General features: G+C 42.2%; 2 protein-coding genes across 2 annotated transcripts; both read right to left on the bottom strand.

Moving 5' to 3' along the window:
• Positions 1–1,715: 1,715 nt before the first annotated feature.
• On the bottom strand, positions 1,716–5,137 carry uevld (UEV and lactate/malate dehyrogenase domains). The gene is made up of 13 exons (XM_015964863.3): positions 5,042–5,137; positions 4,831–4,872; positions 4,030–4,114; positions 3,885–3,950; positions 3,625–3,788; positions 3,395–3,536; positions 3,221–3,315; positions 3,027–3,132; positions 2,681–2,851; positions 2,430–2,594; positions 2,171–2,255; positions 1,977–2,100; positions 1,716–1,908 (listed from the first exon to the last, which is right to left on the bottom strand). The coding sequence occupies exons 1-13, from the start codon at positions 5,099–5,101 to the stop codon at positions 1,744–1,746; spliced, it is 1,470 nt and encodes a 489-aa protein (XP_015820349.3). The 5' UTR covers positions 5,102–5,137; the 3' UTR covers positions 1,716–1,743.
• Positions 5,138–9,018: 3,881 nt separating this feature from the next.
• On the bottom strand, positions 9,019–13,241 carry spty2d1 (SPT2 chromatin protein domain containing 1). The gene is made up of 6 exons (XM_015964862.3): positions 12,953–13,241; positions 12,555–12,672; positions 10,875–12,446; positions 9,921–10,080; positions 9,249–9,326; positions 9,019–9,158 (listed from the first exon to the last, which is right to left on the bottom strand). Exons 1-6 carry the CDS (start codon positions 13,013–13,015, stop codon positions 9,068–9,070), a joined length of 2,082 nt encoding a protein of 693 aa, XP_015820348.3. The 5' UTR covers positions 13,016–13,241; the 3' UTR covers positions 9,019–9,067.
• Positions 13,242–15,700: the final 2,459 nt, after the last annotated feature.

Genomic DNA, 15,700 nt, shown 5'->3' with positions numbered 1-15,700 from the left:
AGTCCTGACTCTGAGAGGTGCTATACAAGTGCGGGTCATTTATCATTTTAGCTATAATTTCCAGCTGTTGCCTGGAACCGGTGCTAACCATGCCACGATCGTGGGATTAGCCATCCAGTTACCATTAAACTTCCCCATGGCGCAAGCTCCCACTAGCTTAACCAGCTAACGTGCTCATCTAAAAATAGCCCCCTTTCACAACCAACTGAATGTGTACGGTTCCGCTTACGCCAACAACGTACACAAAAAACGCTGAACACCAACTAGAAATTCACGAAAATTTTATAGAAATAAAAGAATCTTGTTTATTGGGTCTTTGGTCATTTAAGACCTTTGGAAACTGTATTTAAGGATTATTTGTAATTTTTAAGGCCTTAAATTTGGAAAAGCTAATTTAAGGCTTTTTAAGGACCCGCGGATACCCTGTAACGCAAGGGCTTCTCAGGCTGCCAGGGAGGATCACCGCTGTAGCGTTTGTTCTGAAGTCGCAATTAAACCATGAGCAGGCTCACGGTATTAATGAGAACCCGTCAATACCGCTTTGTTACATCCACTGAACAGATAATAATAGATTTAATGTGGCATAAAAGTAAAGAAAAAGTACATTTCCTTGTAGCGCCACCTAGTGGCCAGATCAGAATGACTGAATTTCAGCTCTAAATGTTTTGTAAAAGAGGATCTCCACCTTTTTAATATAAACATTATGCTTATCTGTCCAAGTCTATTAACAAATGTTACAGATCAGGGATGAATTCAAATGGATCAAAACCTTATTTATTCATTCAGAGCCATTTGTGTGACTTCGGTGTAAAGTTTCCTGCTTAAAGGAAACGTGTCCTTGTAAAATGGAAGATGAGCCATAAAATACTTTATAAGGAACTTTAAATAACTAGTTCAGAAATCTGCACAGCAACAGACACAATTTTCAGACCTAACACAGAAACGTGTAATATTTTATTTGTATTTTGCACCGGTTTGGTCTTTTTTTTTTCAAGCGTTTGCTTAAGGAGGATCTTTGGTCTTGCGGTGCGAAGACTCAGAATGTTGGACTCTCGGCGTCTTTTGTTATGCAACTCCAAACTGTGCATCTCTACTTTTATCAATCTGTCACCATGGAGACCGGATGTGAGACCAAAGCTGATCAACATTTATGCAACTACTTGAGTTTTTATAAAGAAATTAACTTTAACTGTCTTTGTGTTATTTTAACCACAGGATCAACTTTTTACTGATTTCAGACTTTTATTGCGCACCCATAAAAATCATGCAGTCCTGCCTATTGTACAAATGTGAAGTGGCTTCGTATGAAGCTATGTGAGCGTGTTTAACCTTAAGTAAACATTAGCAACATTATGTAAGAAAGCAGCCACAAGCTGCACTTGATAAGGCACTCTATACATTTAAATCTGCAACATAATCTTTATATTATTCTTAAACTACAAAGTTTTAAAGGACATACTAAGCCACACTCTTCAATGCAAGCTGCTTGGCTTTTTATCTATTTTACAGATTCCATGAATAAAAAATATATTTGTATGTAATACAAGAACAGCCCGCCACGGCCCTGACAACCATATATATTCGTGCACATCATCTGAGGATCGTCAGAACGAGTTGAATCAATTCTGACTTCTTTAAAGTGTTTTTTTTTATTTATTACCATAACAAAATGTCCTGCCTTCATATAAATAAGAGTGAAGTGAACTGCATGGTGACTCTAGAGCTGCAGCGGCGGCTCCACGTTCACATCTGGAGCTGACTCATGAGGTTTGAAAGTGAGGCGACGCTCTCCCTGAGTTTGGAGTCCTGCTCCTGTCCCAGCGACACGCCGGCCAGGCGAGTGGATCCATTTGCTCCCATGATGCAAGGCAGACTGAAGAACACCTCTGCACCTATTCCCCCCCAGCCCTGAGGGAACCAGAGCCGTTAGAACCCACATGATGGAGAATGGCGTTTTCATACGCTGGGTAAATCACCTGAGCCAGGGTGGAGATGGAGTGCGCCTTCATCTTATTTGTCAAGATGCTGTTGGTGATGTCGGCAACAGAAAGGCCCACAGACCACGACCTCTGACCTCGATTCTTTATGAGCTCAAAAGCCCTGTAGACATAAAAAATGTTCAAAAGCCCATAAAACGAATCCTTCAAGCGAAGGGAGGATGTAACGGTACCTGTCCAACAGCAGTTTGGTCGAGTTGGATCCCGGTGTGATCTCAGGCGTGTCGGAGCTCAGCCCAATGCTGCTCATCACAGAAACTGCAAACAAAAACAACGCATAAGCCTTTTAGGATGAGACCACCAATAATGAGGGCAAAGGACCTACGGGATGAGCTGGTGCTTTAAATGGTTTTATAAAAACAACAGAGATAAATATAGAACCCCAATATCTCCAGCATGGGAAACATTCAGATTCTTCTCTTTTTGGCTTACCTTTGTTGTCTGAAAGTTCCCCTATGACCCATGCAGGTTTATGAGTGTTCAGATTAATATCCAGAGCGTGACTGAGCCGCTCCGAGTCCAGATTACATCCCGCTCCGACCACATGTGTCGGAGGAAGTCCACTCTGCCTCCAGGCCACGTGTGTCATGATGTCCACTGGATCGGAAGCACAGATTTTTGGGAAAAGTTTGTTAAAGCATTTTTTTAAGTCATTGAAGGTAGAATCTGGTGCCATTACTGACCTGGTTGTGATGCAATGAGCATGATGGCACCGGGGCTGAAACGTGCCAGATTTGGGATTATTTTTCTGTACAAATCCACATTAGTCTGAACCACGCTTACGTAGGACTGCTCGCCGCTCCACGCGTTGGCCGTCACCACGACGACCCGGGAGCCGGCAGAGGCCGATAAATCTACAGAGGTGGACAAAAAAACATCTTCAGGTCTAACGATAGAAAGTCCTGTAGACACAAAGCTGAAAGCTTTATTATTTCAACCTCTGACAGCTCCCATAGTGATGAGTCATCAAGTAGTGACAAGTGTTCTTAGCCAAGACGTTACAGCATGACGGTGCAGAAAGTGGCTTACCTCTTGATACCTCAACCTTTGGCACGCTGAATATTTCTAGATCTGTGCTGCCACCTTTGGTGGAGCTCTCAGCAACATCAATGAAAACAAGTTTATCCACATTACACTAGAAAAAACGTAGAGTGGGGCGATGTTAAGAAATAAAATGTGAAATGTAGACCATTCAATAAAAGACGTTACATTTTTATAGTTACTTTAGATAAAATGCTCATCACACACGCCATCCCTAAATCCCCTCCCCCGATGACTGAAACTTTTAAGGTCTGTTGTTCCTCGGGCTTGACTCTACCTGAAAAAAAAGGTTAGCCATCAAAAAGATGGTATTAAAATAGAAGAGTGAAGCAACGTGCAAAAAAAAGAAAAAGCACCATCACTGATCTGGAGATTAGAGACGAAAGCCAGGAGCTGATGAGGGTCTTTGCTGTCCTCCGTGATCTTCGAGGACAGCGGAGGCTCTTCCTCAAACTTAGAGATCATCTCATTCAAAAGCCCAACGACTGATGACTTGGGCTGTTACAAAGCAACAGAAGAAGAGGTGGAATGAATGAAAACATCGCAAAGAGGAAGAGATGTTTGCATTTTAGAGAGAGACTCTCACATAATCCCAGTTGTGAAGTCCTGGCAGGTAGATCCGTCCTTTGGCATTGACATGCTTGCCCTCCCTGATGACCATGTTGGAGGTGGGTCTCAGGAGACAGATGGGAGGCGTGAAGGGGAAGGAGTCCAGAAGCCACAGCTTAATGGGGATGTTGTAAGAGCGACCTTAGTGACACAGATGCTTTCATTAGAACAAATTCAAAGCACAGTTCTGTAATGATAATTTAATCGGTCATTGAGCGAAGATTTAATCCGTGTTACCTTTATACTTTACAGGAATGACACCAGTTAACTTCAGGAGATCTTTCTGAGTGCTGTCAGTGTATGCTGAAATGTGTAACGCTTCTTTTAGTATCTACTAGAGACGCAAACATCTGTGGTGATGAATGAGAACGCAACAACTCACTGTAAGTAGCTGTGGACGGTCTCATCTCAGGGAAGAGTCGATGGATTTTCTGCAGCTCCTCAACGGCAACATCATGAAATTTGTACTGACAGGAGAAAACAATTATCTGGGTGGAGCTAATAGGAGGTTGAATTGGAGCATCAAGGCAGAGCTAATTTCATCCACAGATATTTATTCAGTAAAATCTCAGCTCAAGATCAACACAACTGATGTTCAGGATTGTTTAGAAAAGTTTTGCATCCACATTTGTCACCAGTGCTCTAGCTTTTATCACTCCAGACTCCTAAATGATCAGCTGATTGTGTTGATTACCTGGCAGCACCTACATGCTATTTGGCCTGTTGATCCCTGAGATGTCAGGGCACGTTTAGTTTTCCCACGCTCACTGAATTAAATAGGTCCTCGTGTGTCACGTGATTAGACCTGATATTAGCTGTTTTATTAGTCTTAACAGAAACCATATGGGTGAAAACGTATGTTTAACTTTGACATTTTGTGAATATTATTTAATATTTCAGATTATTTTCAGTAAATTAAAACAAATACGCAGTAAATCAGCCCAATGAACACCCTGTGATGTGTCTGGCCCATTACGCTGTTGTGATTTCTCCGTTCCTTGCTTTATTCCCAATTATTTTTAAGTTTCTCCCTGACATCGGTAAAAAAAAATAAAAATAAAGCTGGTTCTGCCAGTTTGTTTAGACTGGCAGCAGCTAGCATAAAGTCGATGATGCTAGCCAGCTAATAGGTAGCAATTTTAACTATTTTGGGTGTATGTTGCCAATTTAATAAATGACTCACCTTGGAGAGGATCCGCTGTATTTTCTCTGACTTGAGGTCCATCTATTTAGTAAAAATAATAAAACAAACGCGTTTATGCCCTCTGGTTCTGATATGGCAGCCGATTATCTTGAACTTCAGCTCTTTCAATAAACTTCCGCAAACTTCAAGGAGTAGCCAAACAGGAAGCTAGGTTACACTGACGTCATTAGAATAATTACTTCAAAATTACCCGGTGTCCTGCACAGAATCTGCTCGGGGTGTCCAGGATCGGCTCGTAGTCCTTCGACATCCCGATGACGTCAAAGTAGTTGATTGGCTGAACATGAAGCTTACGGAAGTGATGCTATCACGTTATGATTTTGATTGGTCAGAGCATATTTGCGGTAGTAGTCTTAGTGGTTGTAGCAAAAATCAACACTTTTTGGAGAAAATATGTTTGAATTTCTAAAGGAAATGTAAAATATAAGCAAATGCAGGGGCGGATGTAGGACTGAAGAAGATCCGGGGCTTAACACACACACGCACGTGCGCGCGCACACACGCGCGCGCTCACACGTGACACGCACTAGTCATCATATATATATATATATATATATATATATATATATATATATATATATATATATATATATATATATATGTCTTGTACCACATAATTTTTAATCTGAAGCTACATATTAAGCATATTCAGGGCAGAGTATTGTTCCTGTTAGTGTTTAGTGTGAGATGATAGTAAATATTCCCTTTCTTTCCCCAACAACTTTACCTGACAGTAAGCTAACTTTAGGCAAACCAGCAGCACCACAAATATTTTCAAATAAGACCCACAAACCTGAGTCAACACCAGTCTCATCAAAGCTGGGGTTCTGTTGTTGTACTTTTGGTCTAAAAAAACATCCTTATGTCCATCTTCACTCATGTGTTTCAGGCAGAGACTGTAGAAGAAGCCGGCTGCTGAAGGGCTTCTTCTTCAGTGGTGGAGGCTCAGGCAGGCTGTATACAAACTACTGCCAGCTGCGCCCTCTCTGTTGGACTTTGGTACTGCATGTTACTTCCGCGATTTAGATCCGGGGCTTATCATGAAAGATCCGGGGCTTCAGCCCAAGTAGCCGGGCCTAACGCCGCCCCTGAGCAAATGATAAACGGTGACCCTCAAAAGCTCTTGATGTTGATGAAATGGGGCAAAATAAAATACAAGAACTTTACTGAAAGACACCAAGCAATATTCTGAGTCAAAGAATGTATTTAGATAACAACTAAGGAAATATACAGACAAACTTCACATTAATACAAAGAGATATGGCTTCACGTATAAGAACTGTTCTATTTTTTGTCAGTCCGATGTTGGTTTTATGCTGTTTCACATTCTTTACAAAACAAAGATAATATGGTGTTTTATTAACAAATTACAATGATAGAGAAAACATTTAGGTGTTAACAAACAAGATTTTACCGTAAATCCTCTAATATTAGCCTATATTCAATTAACTGCCGGGTATCATATTTTGGCTGATGTCGGAGACGGCGGAGGTGAATAATGGCCGTTTTTTTATTGTGGCCGGGTGGAATGTGGTAACAAAGCAAGTATGGGGGTGGTTGTGTCATCCATCTCACTTTTGATTTGCCAGTGATAGACCACGAGCGTAACTTTAACCGTGCAGAGACGAAGAGGAGGCGAAAATTTGATATCAAGTTCAAAGAGAACGTGCTGATTACGCTTCAGAACACTCTGGGGAGCAGTAGCAGGGGTTGTATGAACTAGTCACTAGTCAACTTCACTGCTCTATAGTGACTTTTTATGCCTGTCATCGACTAGTCGCTGTCACGTGATACTGACCTGCAAGATGCAGTCCTCTGAAAAGACAGCAGCCTGCTGTCAGCAGGTGACAAGCTCCTGCGTGTCGGGAGGCAATGCGCTGTGCCAGAGCGTCGGTCCTGACACCCGCCGTAAAATGGACATTTAACCAAATTGTGATGTTTACCCTCTTGCAATTTAACCTTCCTTCCCCTCACCCCCATCCTAACCTTAACCAGCTTGCGCATGCAAAGCTCTGATTGTTGACGCGCTCCAGACATCTGCGCCCTGAGCACGGCCACAGTAACATTATCAAATCAGGTGTCGCCGCCTCAAAAACTAATTTAACACGCGATCGTTCATGTCGGCTCATTTCCTTTTATGTTTTCTGTCTTTTATTTGTGCCTGATGCTTTTCGCTGCTGTGGATCGGGGTGCATCACCTGTTTTGTCCTCTGTGACACAACTAACTGATGTGGCCGGCGAGCAGCGCGCACTCCGCTGTTTTTGGGGTCGGTAGATCTTTTAGAACTGCAGTTCAAAGGTAACTCATAAGGTGAATATATATGAACCCAGGAAGCAGTTTTTCTTTAGGATTGAGAGGAGATGCAGGAAGATAATAAACAGGCAGGACAGAAAAATAGTCAAATAAAAACAAGTTAGTTTTTGTACCTGGTGGTTGCAACAAACAGACACAATTGAAGGTAATCAGAAGTGAGGAACAGAAAATGAAATAATTTTTTAAATGTTTAGAGCAGCAGGAACTCTGAGAGGCTGCAGGCGCATCAGTGAGTTTGCGGCCCCTGCGCAGGGGGAGGGGTAGGTCTGAAGCAGAAACTACCGTTGTTAAAAGAAATGTGTTTAACTTTGAAAATGTGGGCGCAATTTTAATTGTCAAAAACTCCAGCGAACCATTAGTTCATTTTGCTCAAATAGAAATTGAGGCCCGCCTCTAATTCTGGCCCTCCTTCCAATTAAGGCCTGGAGCTTGATGAGCTTGAGTCAAATACAGGCCCGGGCCTGTATTAGAGGATTTACGGTAAACTGCTGATGTCTTTCCAAAACTATGTGTGAAAGCCGAGTAGAGTTGCAGTAACGTGACGTCATCGGCAGTCGAAGGACCCCGAGCCGATCCTTCCGACACCTGTATGGCACGCCATTGTAGCATAAAATTGGACGGATATAATGTATTTACTTATAACAAAAAGTATATTTATAATTTTTACGTAGCCAAATGGAATTTTAACAACCCATTTATGCTGCATGAGGCAGCTGAAGAAAGTCAACCTGCAGTCAATGAGGGAGTTCTACACCGCAGTCGCGTCGAGTCTATCCTCATCTCCTCTGTCACCGTGTGGTATGCTGGAGCTACCAGCAGGGACAAGAAGAGGCTGCAGGTTGTACGCTCTGCTGAGAAGGTTGTTGGCTGCAAACTCCCCTCAGATCACAGCTGAACTGTGTTACCCTGGACAGTCTTTTTTACTCACTCCCATCTGGCAGAAGGCTCAGATCCATTCGGACCAGAACCTCTTGCCACAAGAACTGTTTCTCCCCCTCTGCAGTCGGACTCATGAATAACAATCCTAGTCGCTTGGTCCCGCTCACCTGACCCTGTGCTGTGTTCAGAGGCGGAGCTGGCCTAAATGGCGCCCTGTGCGAGATCCCCCTGTGACCCCCCCCCCCCCCCCTTTCAAAACAAAAGGAGGGACTGTTCGCAGGAACCGAATTTCACCACAGGATGTCATTTTCCTTTATTTCTACATAATGCTACTTTAACTGGGAAAATGTCTAAAAACCACACACAGCAAGTATTAGGTGTGCTTTGGGGATGTGGATGCTTTTGTCAGAAATGTTTCAAAATAAAGTTAAATTATATTGATTTCACACACAACCTGTAACAAGTAGATTTGTTTGTTTTTAATAAAAGGAAGAAAGAAATATATTTGCCACAAGTGGCTTTTGAAATATAATCCAAATTACACCCACACACAAATAAATATAGTCAGACTGAGAAAAACTGAGAATAAATAAAATGCTTTAGGTAGTATATTTCTAATACTACATAAAATAAGAAATTGTGAAGTTTTCTGCATAAGCATCTAATGGTATGTACAAGTATCTTAAAAATTAAGAATTTCTGCACCAAGATGAAAAGAGGAAAACAAGCAACATCTGCCATTAATTTTATAAAAATATTCCCAAAATAGTTCGTTTGCAGCTTAAGTATTTACAGATGGGGACTTCTGTAAACCCAAAAACGTCCCATTACTTTGTAATGCCTGAATAACTTGTGCACATGATCATTTTTGGGTCATCTTTGACTAGAATTTCTCTTCCCCACTCAAACCCAAGACGGTCCAACATATGGATACGAGACTTCACGTAACATCTGCAGACTCCACTGTCCCATCATTCAGAAGGTACAAAGACAGTTTATTTATCAAAACAGGAACAAAGAGCTTCAGTTGGTTTTTTTCCTCTTGGCCTTTTTTCTGATTTCTTCTTCTTCTCGCTTCTCCTCCTCCAGATCCTCCTGCACGGCCATTCTCAAACTAAAGATGCAACAAATTGAGAATGTGAACGGAATTAGGTGAACGAAGGCAAATTCACAAGCAGCAATAAGTTTATTTTCATTTTAATACCTCCTGGCTTCTTCTTTCTGCATGTCTTTCCAGCTGCTCTCCATGAACTTAAGTGCATAGTCACTTTCATCTCTGTATCTGAGATTAGAGGCAAAAATTGATGACCAACATTTCAAATATATGTATATATTTACATATTAATACTTTTTAAACCACAAAAACCCAGTAAGATTTGCTTTGAACCATCAGCAATAGTTAACTCATTCACTGCCATTGATGACTAAAGTCGTCATTTGCATTTTTTTACTGTTTGAGCATCGGAACGAGCCCCCGCGCTGAGAGAACAAACATCTCAGCCCTGAAGCCGATCTTCATCCACATACGTCACAGATCACATGATCAGGAAGCAACACATCCATGTGTTTGGAGATCGTTTTGGGCCAATCCTGTAAAAAAAGTGAGGCGCGAACCGGAAAAGCGTCTGCCGATCACAATTCGACAACGGATTATGAAAGAACGGATAACGCTCGAAACACGCGGCTTCTTCCTGATGTAAGAGGTGAGTCTCCTCTTTGTTTTGGTTGTTTTGGCATCGACATCATGCTAGCGCACAACGTTCTGTGACTCTTAAAACAAACAGTAAAAACAGTGAGAAACGCTGGCAGCGAAGGCCGTTAGTGATCAGGAAACGGCTGGCAGTGAATGAGTTAAGGACTTAAGGACAGCACTTACTTCGATCGATCGTAGCCAAAAATTTCTCGAATGTGCCTGGATACTTCCTCTTGCTCGTCACCTTCATCATCAATAAAATCATCCATTTCTGGGTCGTACTCTTCCTCCTCATCTTCATATTTCCTCTTGTATGCAGATGTAATCGGTGGCAACATTGGTCCTGGAAAATAAGTAACAGAGTTTATTTCATTTCATGCAAGCCGAAAACCATTTAAAGGCACATTAGGCAGTTTTGGCTTGCTTTTAGCACCCCCTAGTGTTTGTTCAGTATCAAATCACCTCTCCTCGCTGTGAGTTAATCTTTTTAACACCTTAATCTAACAGCTGGAATGTCTCCTCAGCCTTCATTAGTGTCTACAAGTGTGGTTCATCACTAAATCAAACAATTCAGCTGTGTTCATAATCTAAAACATGCAGGAGCCGTGCTGGAAGCAGACTGCAGCACCAGGCATGTAAAGGGTCGTTTTAGCACATACGGGCTCAAGAAAATGATTTAAAAATATGCAAAAGTTGCATAGTGTCCCCTGAAACACCTCTGAGACATCCACATCAGAGCTGGACACCGAATCGTTTCATTTAGTTAGTTAGACAGAAAGGTTGCTGCTCTGTGACCCAGTAATAACGATAAAAGCAGCTGACAAAGTCTGGCAAACAAACCCTTTGCCCTGCCATTCTCTGTCTCTTTGTCATGTTTGTTAAAAATCAGCAAGTATACATTCTATTACTACATTCATTTTAATTAAATGTACAGCGACTAAATACAGGGATGTTCATACCTGATCATGGTTCTGATCAGGAGCAGAAACTAAAGGCTCACATGTAATCCAAGTACAGATAACTACAAGTTTGTTTTAGCAGTACTTGTGGTAATACTTTCCTCCCGTGGGTACGTCTGAAAACAGAAAACGATTCAAGTGATACAAATTCATGACTTATCCTCTTTTTGGTTCTTACCTGGTGGTCTGTTCATAATAGGTCTGGGCGGCATTCCAGGTCTGGGCGGCATTCCAGGTCTGGGCTGCATCCCAGGTCTGGGCGGCACCCCAGGTCTGGGTGGCACCCCAGGTCTCTGCAGCATGCCTGGCCGAGGAGGGACACCCTGTCTGGGTCCGCCTACGTTCTTGGATGAGATAGTCTCCGACACAACAGTGCACTTGGGTCTTCCAGGCCCTGAACCAATGCTGCCAATCTGTCGCCCCTGTGCCGGTCCTCCACTACCAGATCTACCTGGTACAGTTCCTGGAGGTCGAAACCCACTTCCTCCAGGGTGACCCTGTGGACCAACTCCACCTGGTCTGGCCTGTGGTGCCTTCACAGATTTGGTGCCAACAGGCCTTCCCGGAGGCTGGCCTCCTGGCTTAGCAGGGCCACCCGAAGAAGGTCTCATCACCGAATTACTGTTAGATTTGACCCCAGAACTATTTCCATGCCTTAGTGGTTCCCCTTTGCTGGATTTGAAGCCTCCAACTGTGGACCCTTGCCTCATGGAACTACCCTGAATGGGTCTGGTCTGCTGGCTGGAACCAGTTGAACTTGGCCTGTTCCCTGGAGTACCTGAAGCTTCTTTTGGATGAGATGACAAATTGTCTTTCCTGAAGCTGAGGTCACTGGAGGTGCTGGACTTTTTGGTGGCGGATGAGGGCTTTGGGCCTACTTGTTTGACTGAGGTGTGAGATGTTGGGGGTTTTGGGGGGAGTTTACCGGATGTGCTGGACATGCTACTCTTAGACCTTTCTCGATCACTGTGAGGAATCCTGCCTCGATCTCTTTCTTTATCACTAATGGGGGCCTTAGAAGAAAGACCTCTGTCACTTGTCAGCATCGGGTGTGGCTTCCTGCCTGACCCATTAGAGGGACTTGGCTTCTCTGAAAAGTTCTTTTGCGTTTGTGGTCTGCTGAGTTTCTGTTCTTTCTGTTGAGGGCCTTTTCTCATCAAGCCAGAGCTAGACTGAGACTTGCCATTTCTTTCATTCTCTGTCTTTGAGTCTCTGTTTTGGCCAAGCCGCTTAGCTTTGCGCTCCATCTCCAGTTCCCGGATTTCGTCAGCCGTACGGAGCCTTTCATCATTTTTGAGTACCTTGGGTTTTAAATCAACTGGCTCAAACTGCTTCTTTTCTGCCAACTTGAGTAAGTCGGCAAAGTTCAAAGGAGAAGAAGCAGATTTGGGTGGACCACTGTTTTTCTTTGAAAATGATTTGTTGCTGCAACTTGCATTGATGCCAGTTGTTCTCCCTGGTCTTGCCAACTCTGGCTCTTCATCGTGCTCAGAATCTGTCTGCTCATACTCATAATTATCTTCATCATCTAAAGGGTCAACAAGGTTATTCCTAAATGTCTCAGGTCTTGAACCATCTTCCTGCCTATCAAGTTTTGATGTCCTCTTTTTAGGACCCTCCACCACTGGAATACCATTGTATCCTTTGAAATTGTCCTTGGTTCTGGATGCCATGGCTCGTGCTTTCCGATCAGACTTCAACTCGACCCTCTTTGCTAAAAGCTTCTCCTTCTGTCTCTTCATTTCAATTTCTTAAAAAAATAAATAAATAAATTGAGTAAATATCCAAACACTTACATAGTATCTGGGCAACACAAATAAGATGTTTGCATCAAATGTCAATGTATTGTTATAAAGACCTTTCTTTCTGCAGTCAATGTGCTGCTTCTTCAGAAGTGCCTGCACAGCAGCCGGGTTCACGCCTTTGGATTTTGGATCCTTTTTTGGTGGCCCAGCTTGTAAACTGTAGCGCTTTTGCTGAAGAAACAAGGGAAAAAAAAAAACCGGATTATTTGGCAAAATGGAATAGAGGCACTGTGATCTGGTGCAAACTGACAGTTTAATCTAAAAAAGTGGCGCACAATGAGCATTCCAGAAGGGACAGAATAAAAAAAAAGGTAAAAATGAAAGGTCATCAAGCTTGGAGCTCAGTAGTTAGCTCAAATCATCAGATCCTTACTGCTTACACTGACGTGACTAACATTTGGTTTTGACGTAATTAAAAGAGATGAATAGATGAATACATATTTTAACTCACCTGTACATTGCTGACGCCCTGGTTTTGTGAAGCGATGTTCAATACATTGTCAAAGTCCATCATTTTGACAGCAGATGGTGGTAGCCTGTTTAGCTAACCGAGTAAATCTTAGCTAAAAATGCCGAAACTGTTGTTTAAATGTAAGCGTTAACGACCTGCACTTAGCTTGACAGCTAAAATATCCTGTGTTGTCAAACACAATGTACGGGGACAAAAACAGTATTTCCAAAAGTAAAAATGTTTTCACTTCATCGCTGTAGGATAACGTGCGCTAGCAACGTTAGCTAACCATACGTGTACACAGAGCTGTAAGCGTCAGCTAACCGAGAATCCAGCCAAAGTGCTCTTTGGACTGAAAACACATGACAACAAGGTAAGACACATCAAAATATCATAAGATTAGATGCTATTAAAAGTCAATCTTCAAGAAACACCGTATTGTTACACGGGGTGTTGTCCAACGGAAGGCAAAGTAGTAGTAAGCTAGACAAAATTATGGGACCAAACAGAAATGTACGGGAGCAAGACAAGTCTCAAAACGTATTTCCGCTTTTGTGTTCACACTGAGTCTGCGCAAAAGCTTTCCTTGGCTTCGGGAAAGGAGGAGTGAATTCTCTTGACTTCGTAAGTGTAGGCTTTATTAATTAAAAATACACTAAAACGTGTACAGAGACGCTGTAGCCAAGTAAAGATGATGTTAATGCCAAACAAAAAGCTAAATATTGGAAAATAAATAATTTGATGAAAATATACTTTATTCTTTTTCAGGCCTAGACTTTTTTCACGTGCGTTTCTACGTCATGTCCGCCCCAAAACAACTTTGACAGTTGCAGAACACATGATGTCGCCACTTGATCTAGAACACTCTGGAAATTGAACATTTTCCCCTCCAGTGGTGAAATTACAAGTGTTTAGGTTAATTAAAAAGCAAAAATTAGAACATGATTTAAATGCAAGTGAATATTCTGCATTGAAAATTGCAAAATGTAAAAAAAAAAAAAAAAAAAAAAAAAAAAAAGCATAAATCCAAAGCTAACTAAGGGCATTTATGTCATGTGATTTAGTGGACTTTTAAGGTGTTTGAGTACTTGCCATTTATTTTATTATTTTTAACTCCTCAATTTTAAAAGAAGTTCAAAGGCAAAAACACATCACTCGTGCACTTGTCTGTCTGCACTGACATTGTTTTCACATTAATTTCAGTTAACTTATGATCCACATTCCTTTGATAAAATGGCCTTGCTCCTAAAAAACATCTCTGACTTATTCTGGTGCGTACACCTAACCACTAAGATATGAAGACAACGCCCCGAAAAAGACTCCTAGGTCACAATTTTAAACAATAGAAGGTCAAGCCTTTTCCTTTACAGGTCAGACTTCACGATAAACTCTGCATGCTCAAGTCAGATGCATCAGTAGCATAAAGCTACTTCCTTTTCATGTAAAAAAATTATGCAAGCAGATTTATTTCTAAACTAAGTAATCTATAAACTGTCTTGCCCCCCTGCAAGCTCTAACAGTAGGCCTACAGATTGTTGCAGAAGCAATAACATCACGTTACATTTCAAAGGATTATTAGGGCACATGAAAAAACTAAAATACCAATGAAAAGGTGACTTTGTTGTTATTTTTTCAGTTAGGGTTACTTTATTGTAAAGTATTTTCAAGCAGAAGTGAGTGATGATTAACCAAATCAAGGAACACTGGCATTAAATCAACACCACGTGATTGTTATTCACCAGATAATTGGTTTTAATTCGATTGAAAATATGTTTGATGATGAAAGAATGTGGGATCTAAATTCAAGAGGATTAACACTTCAAATAGTGCGTGTAGAAGGATTTAAAGAAAGCTGCGTTTTAAGCCGGGCGTACACTGTGCGACTTTTTCACTTTTTTGAGCCGATTTTCCAGTCGTGCGAGAAGCCACGACATCTGGGCGAGTTTTGCGCCGAGCGGTCGTGTAGTGTACAGGGGGTTACGAGAGGCGATTAACACCACGTGACCAGCCGCCGATCAGCAATCGTGAGGTCGCAGGGACTTCTGGCGTGTTTGAAATTTCGCTCGTCCCTCGTGAGGGTATCGCACTGTTGAAGCGGCGCTGCGAGCAGCTGCAAGCAGCTACGATCCAAAAAGTATCGGAACCGCTCACGGCGCATGCGCGCGCGATCCTGCATCAACGCCGGCCGGTCGCTCGCTATTTAACACACGCTGTTCGTTTTTGTTTCTACACGTTTTTTTTACTCACAAAGATTGTCAAGAAAGCGTGTTTGTCGTGTTCATGTCAAATTAAACTGATCACAAAACACAGATTCACTTTCTTTATTTCGTTTTCCTCATCCAACCCCCATAAATCCCTGTGTGTCCTCCTGCAGCACTCCCGAAGGACAACAGGCAAGACAAAAAAGTCTGACGTGTTGAGTAAAAACTGCTATTTTTAGCACATTTTTAGGGCCGACGTGTTGCTACCAGACGTACAGTGTGAGCAGTCAGGTCGCATGCGAGAACTGGGTCGTACAGTGTGAGCACACGAATCGTGAGATCTGCTCTGCGAGGAAGTCGTACAGTTTGAGCTGAAGCTGAACGCTGCGAGTGAAAAAGTCGCACAGTGTACGCCCGGCTTTAGTGAATTGCATGCTCTAATCCACCGTAATCCATCTCCATCGGACTGTCCCTCACAATCGACCACAAACTTGACCCTTGATACTGCTTAGCTCCATTTTTGAGAAATGTAAATAAAGGCCATCTG

The sequence above is a fragment of the Nothobranchius furzeri genome, chromosome 4 (genome assembly GCF_043380555.1).
Source record: "Nothobranchius furzeri strain GRZ-AD chromosome 4, NfurGRZ-RIMD1, whole genome shotgun sequence".
NCBI classification, from domain to species: domain Eukaryota; kingdom Metazoa; phylum Chordata; class Actinopteri; order Cyprinodontiformes; family Nothobranchiidae; genus Nothobranchius; species Nothobranchius furzeri.
Note: the sequence above shows the minus strand (reverse complement) of the source record. Positions and strands in the feature narration are given on the sequence as shown.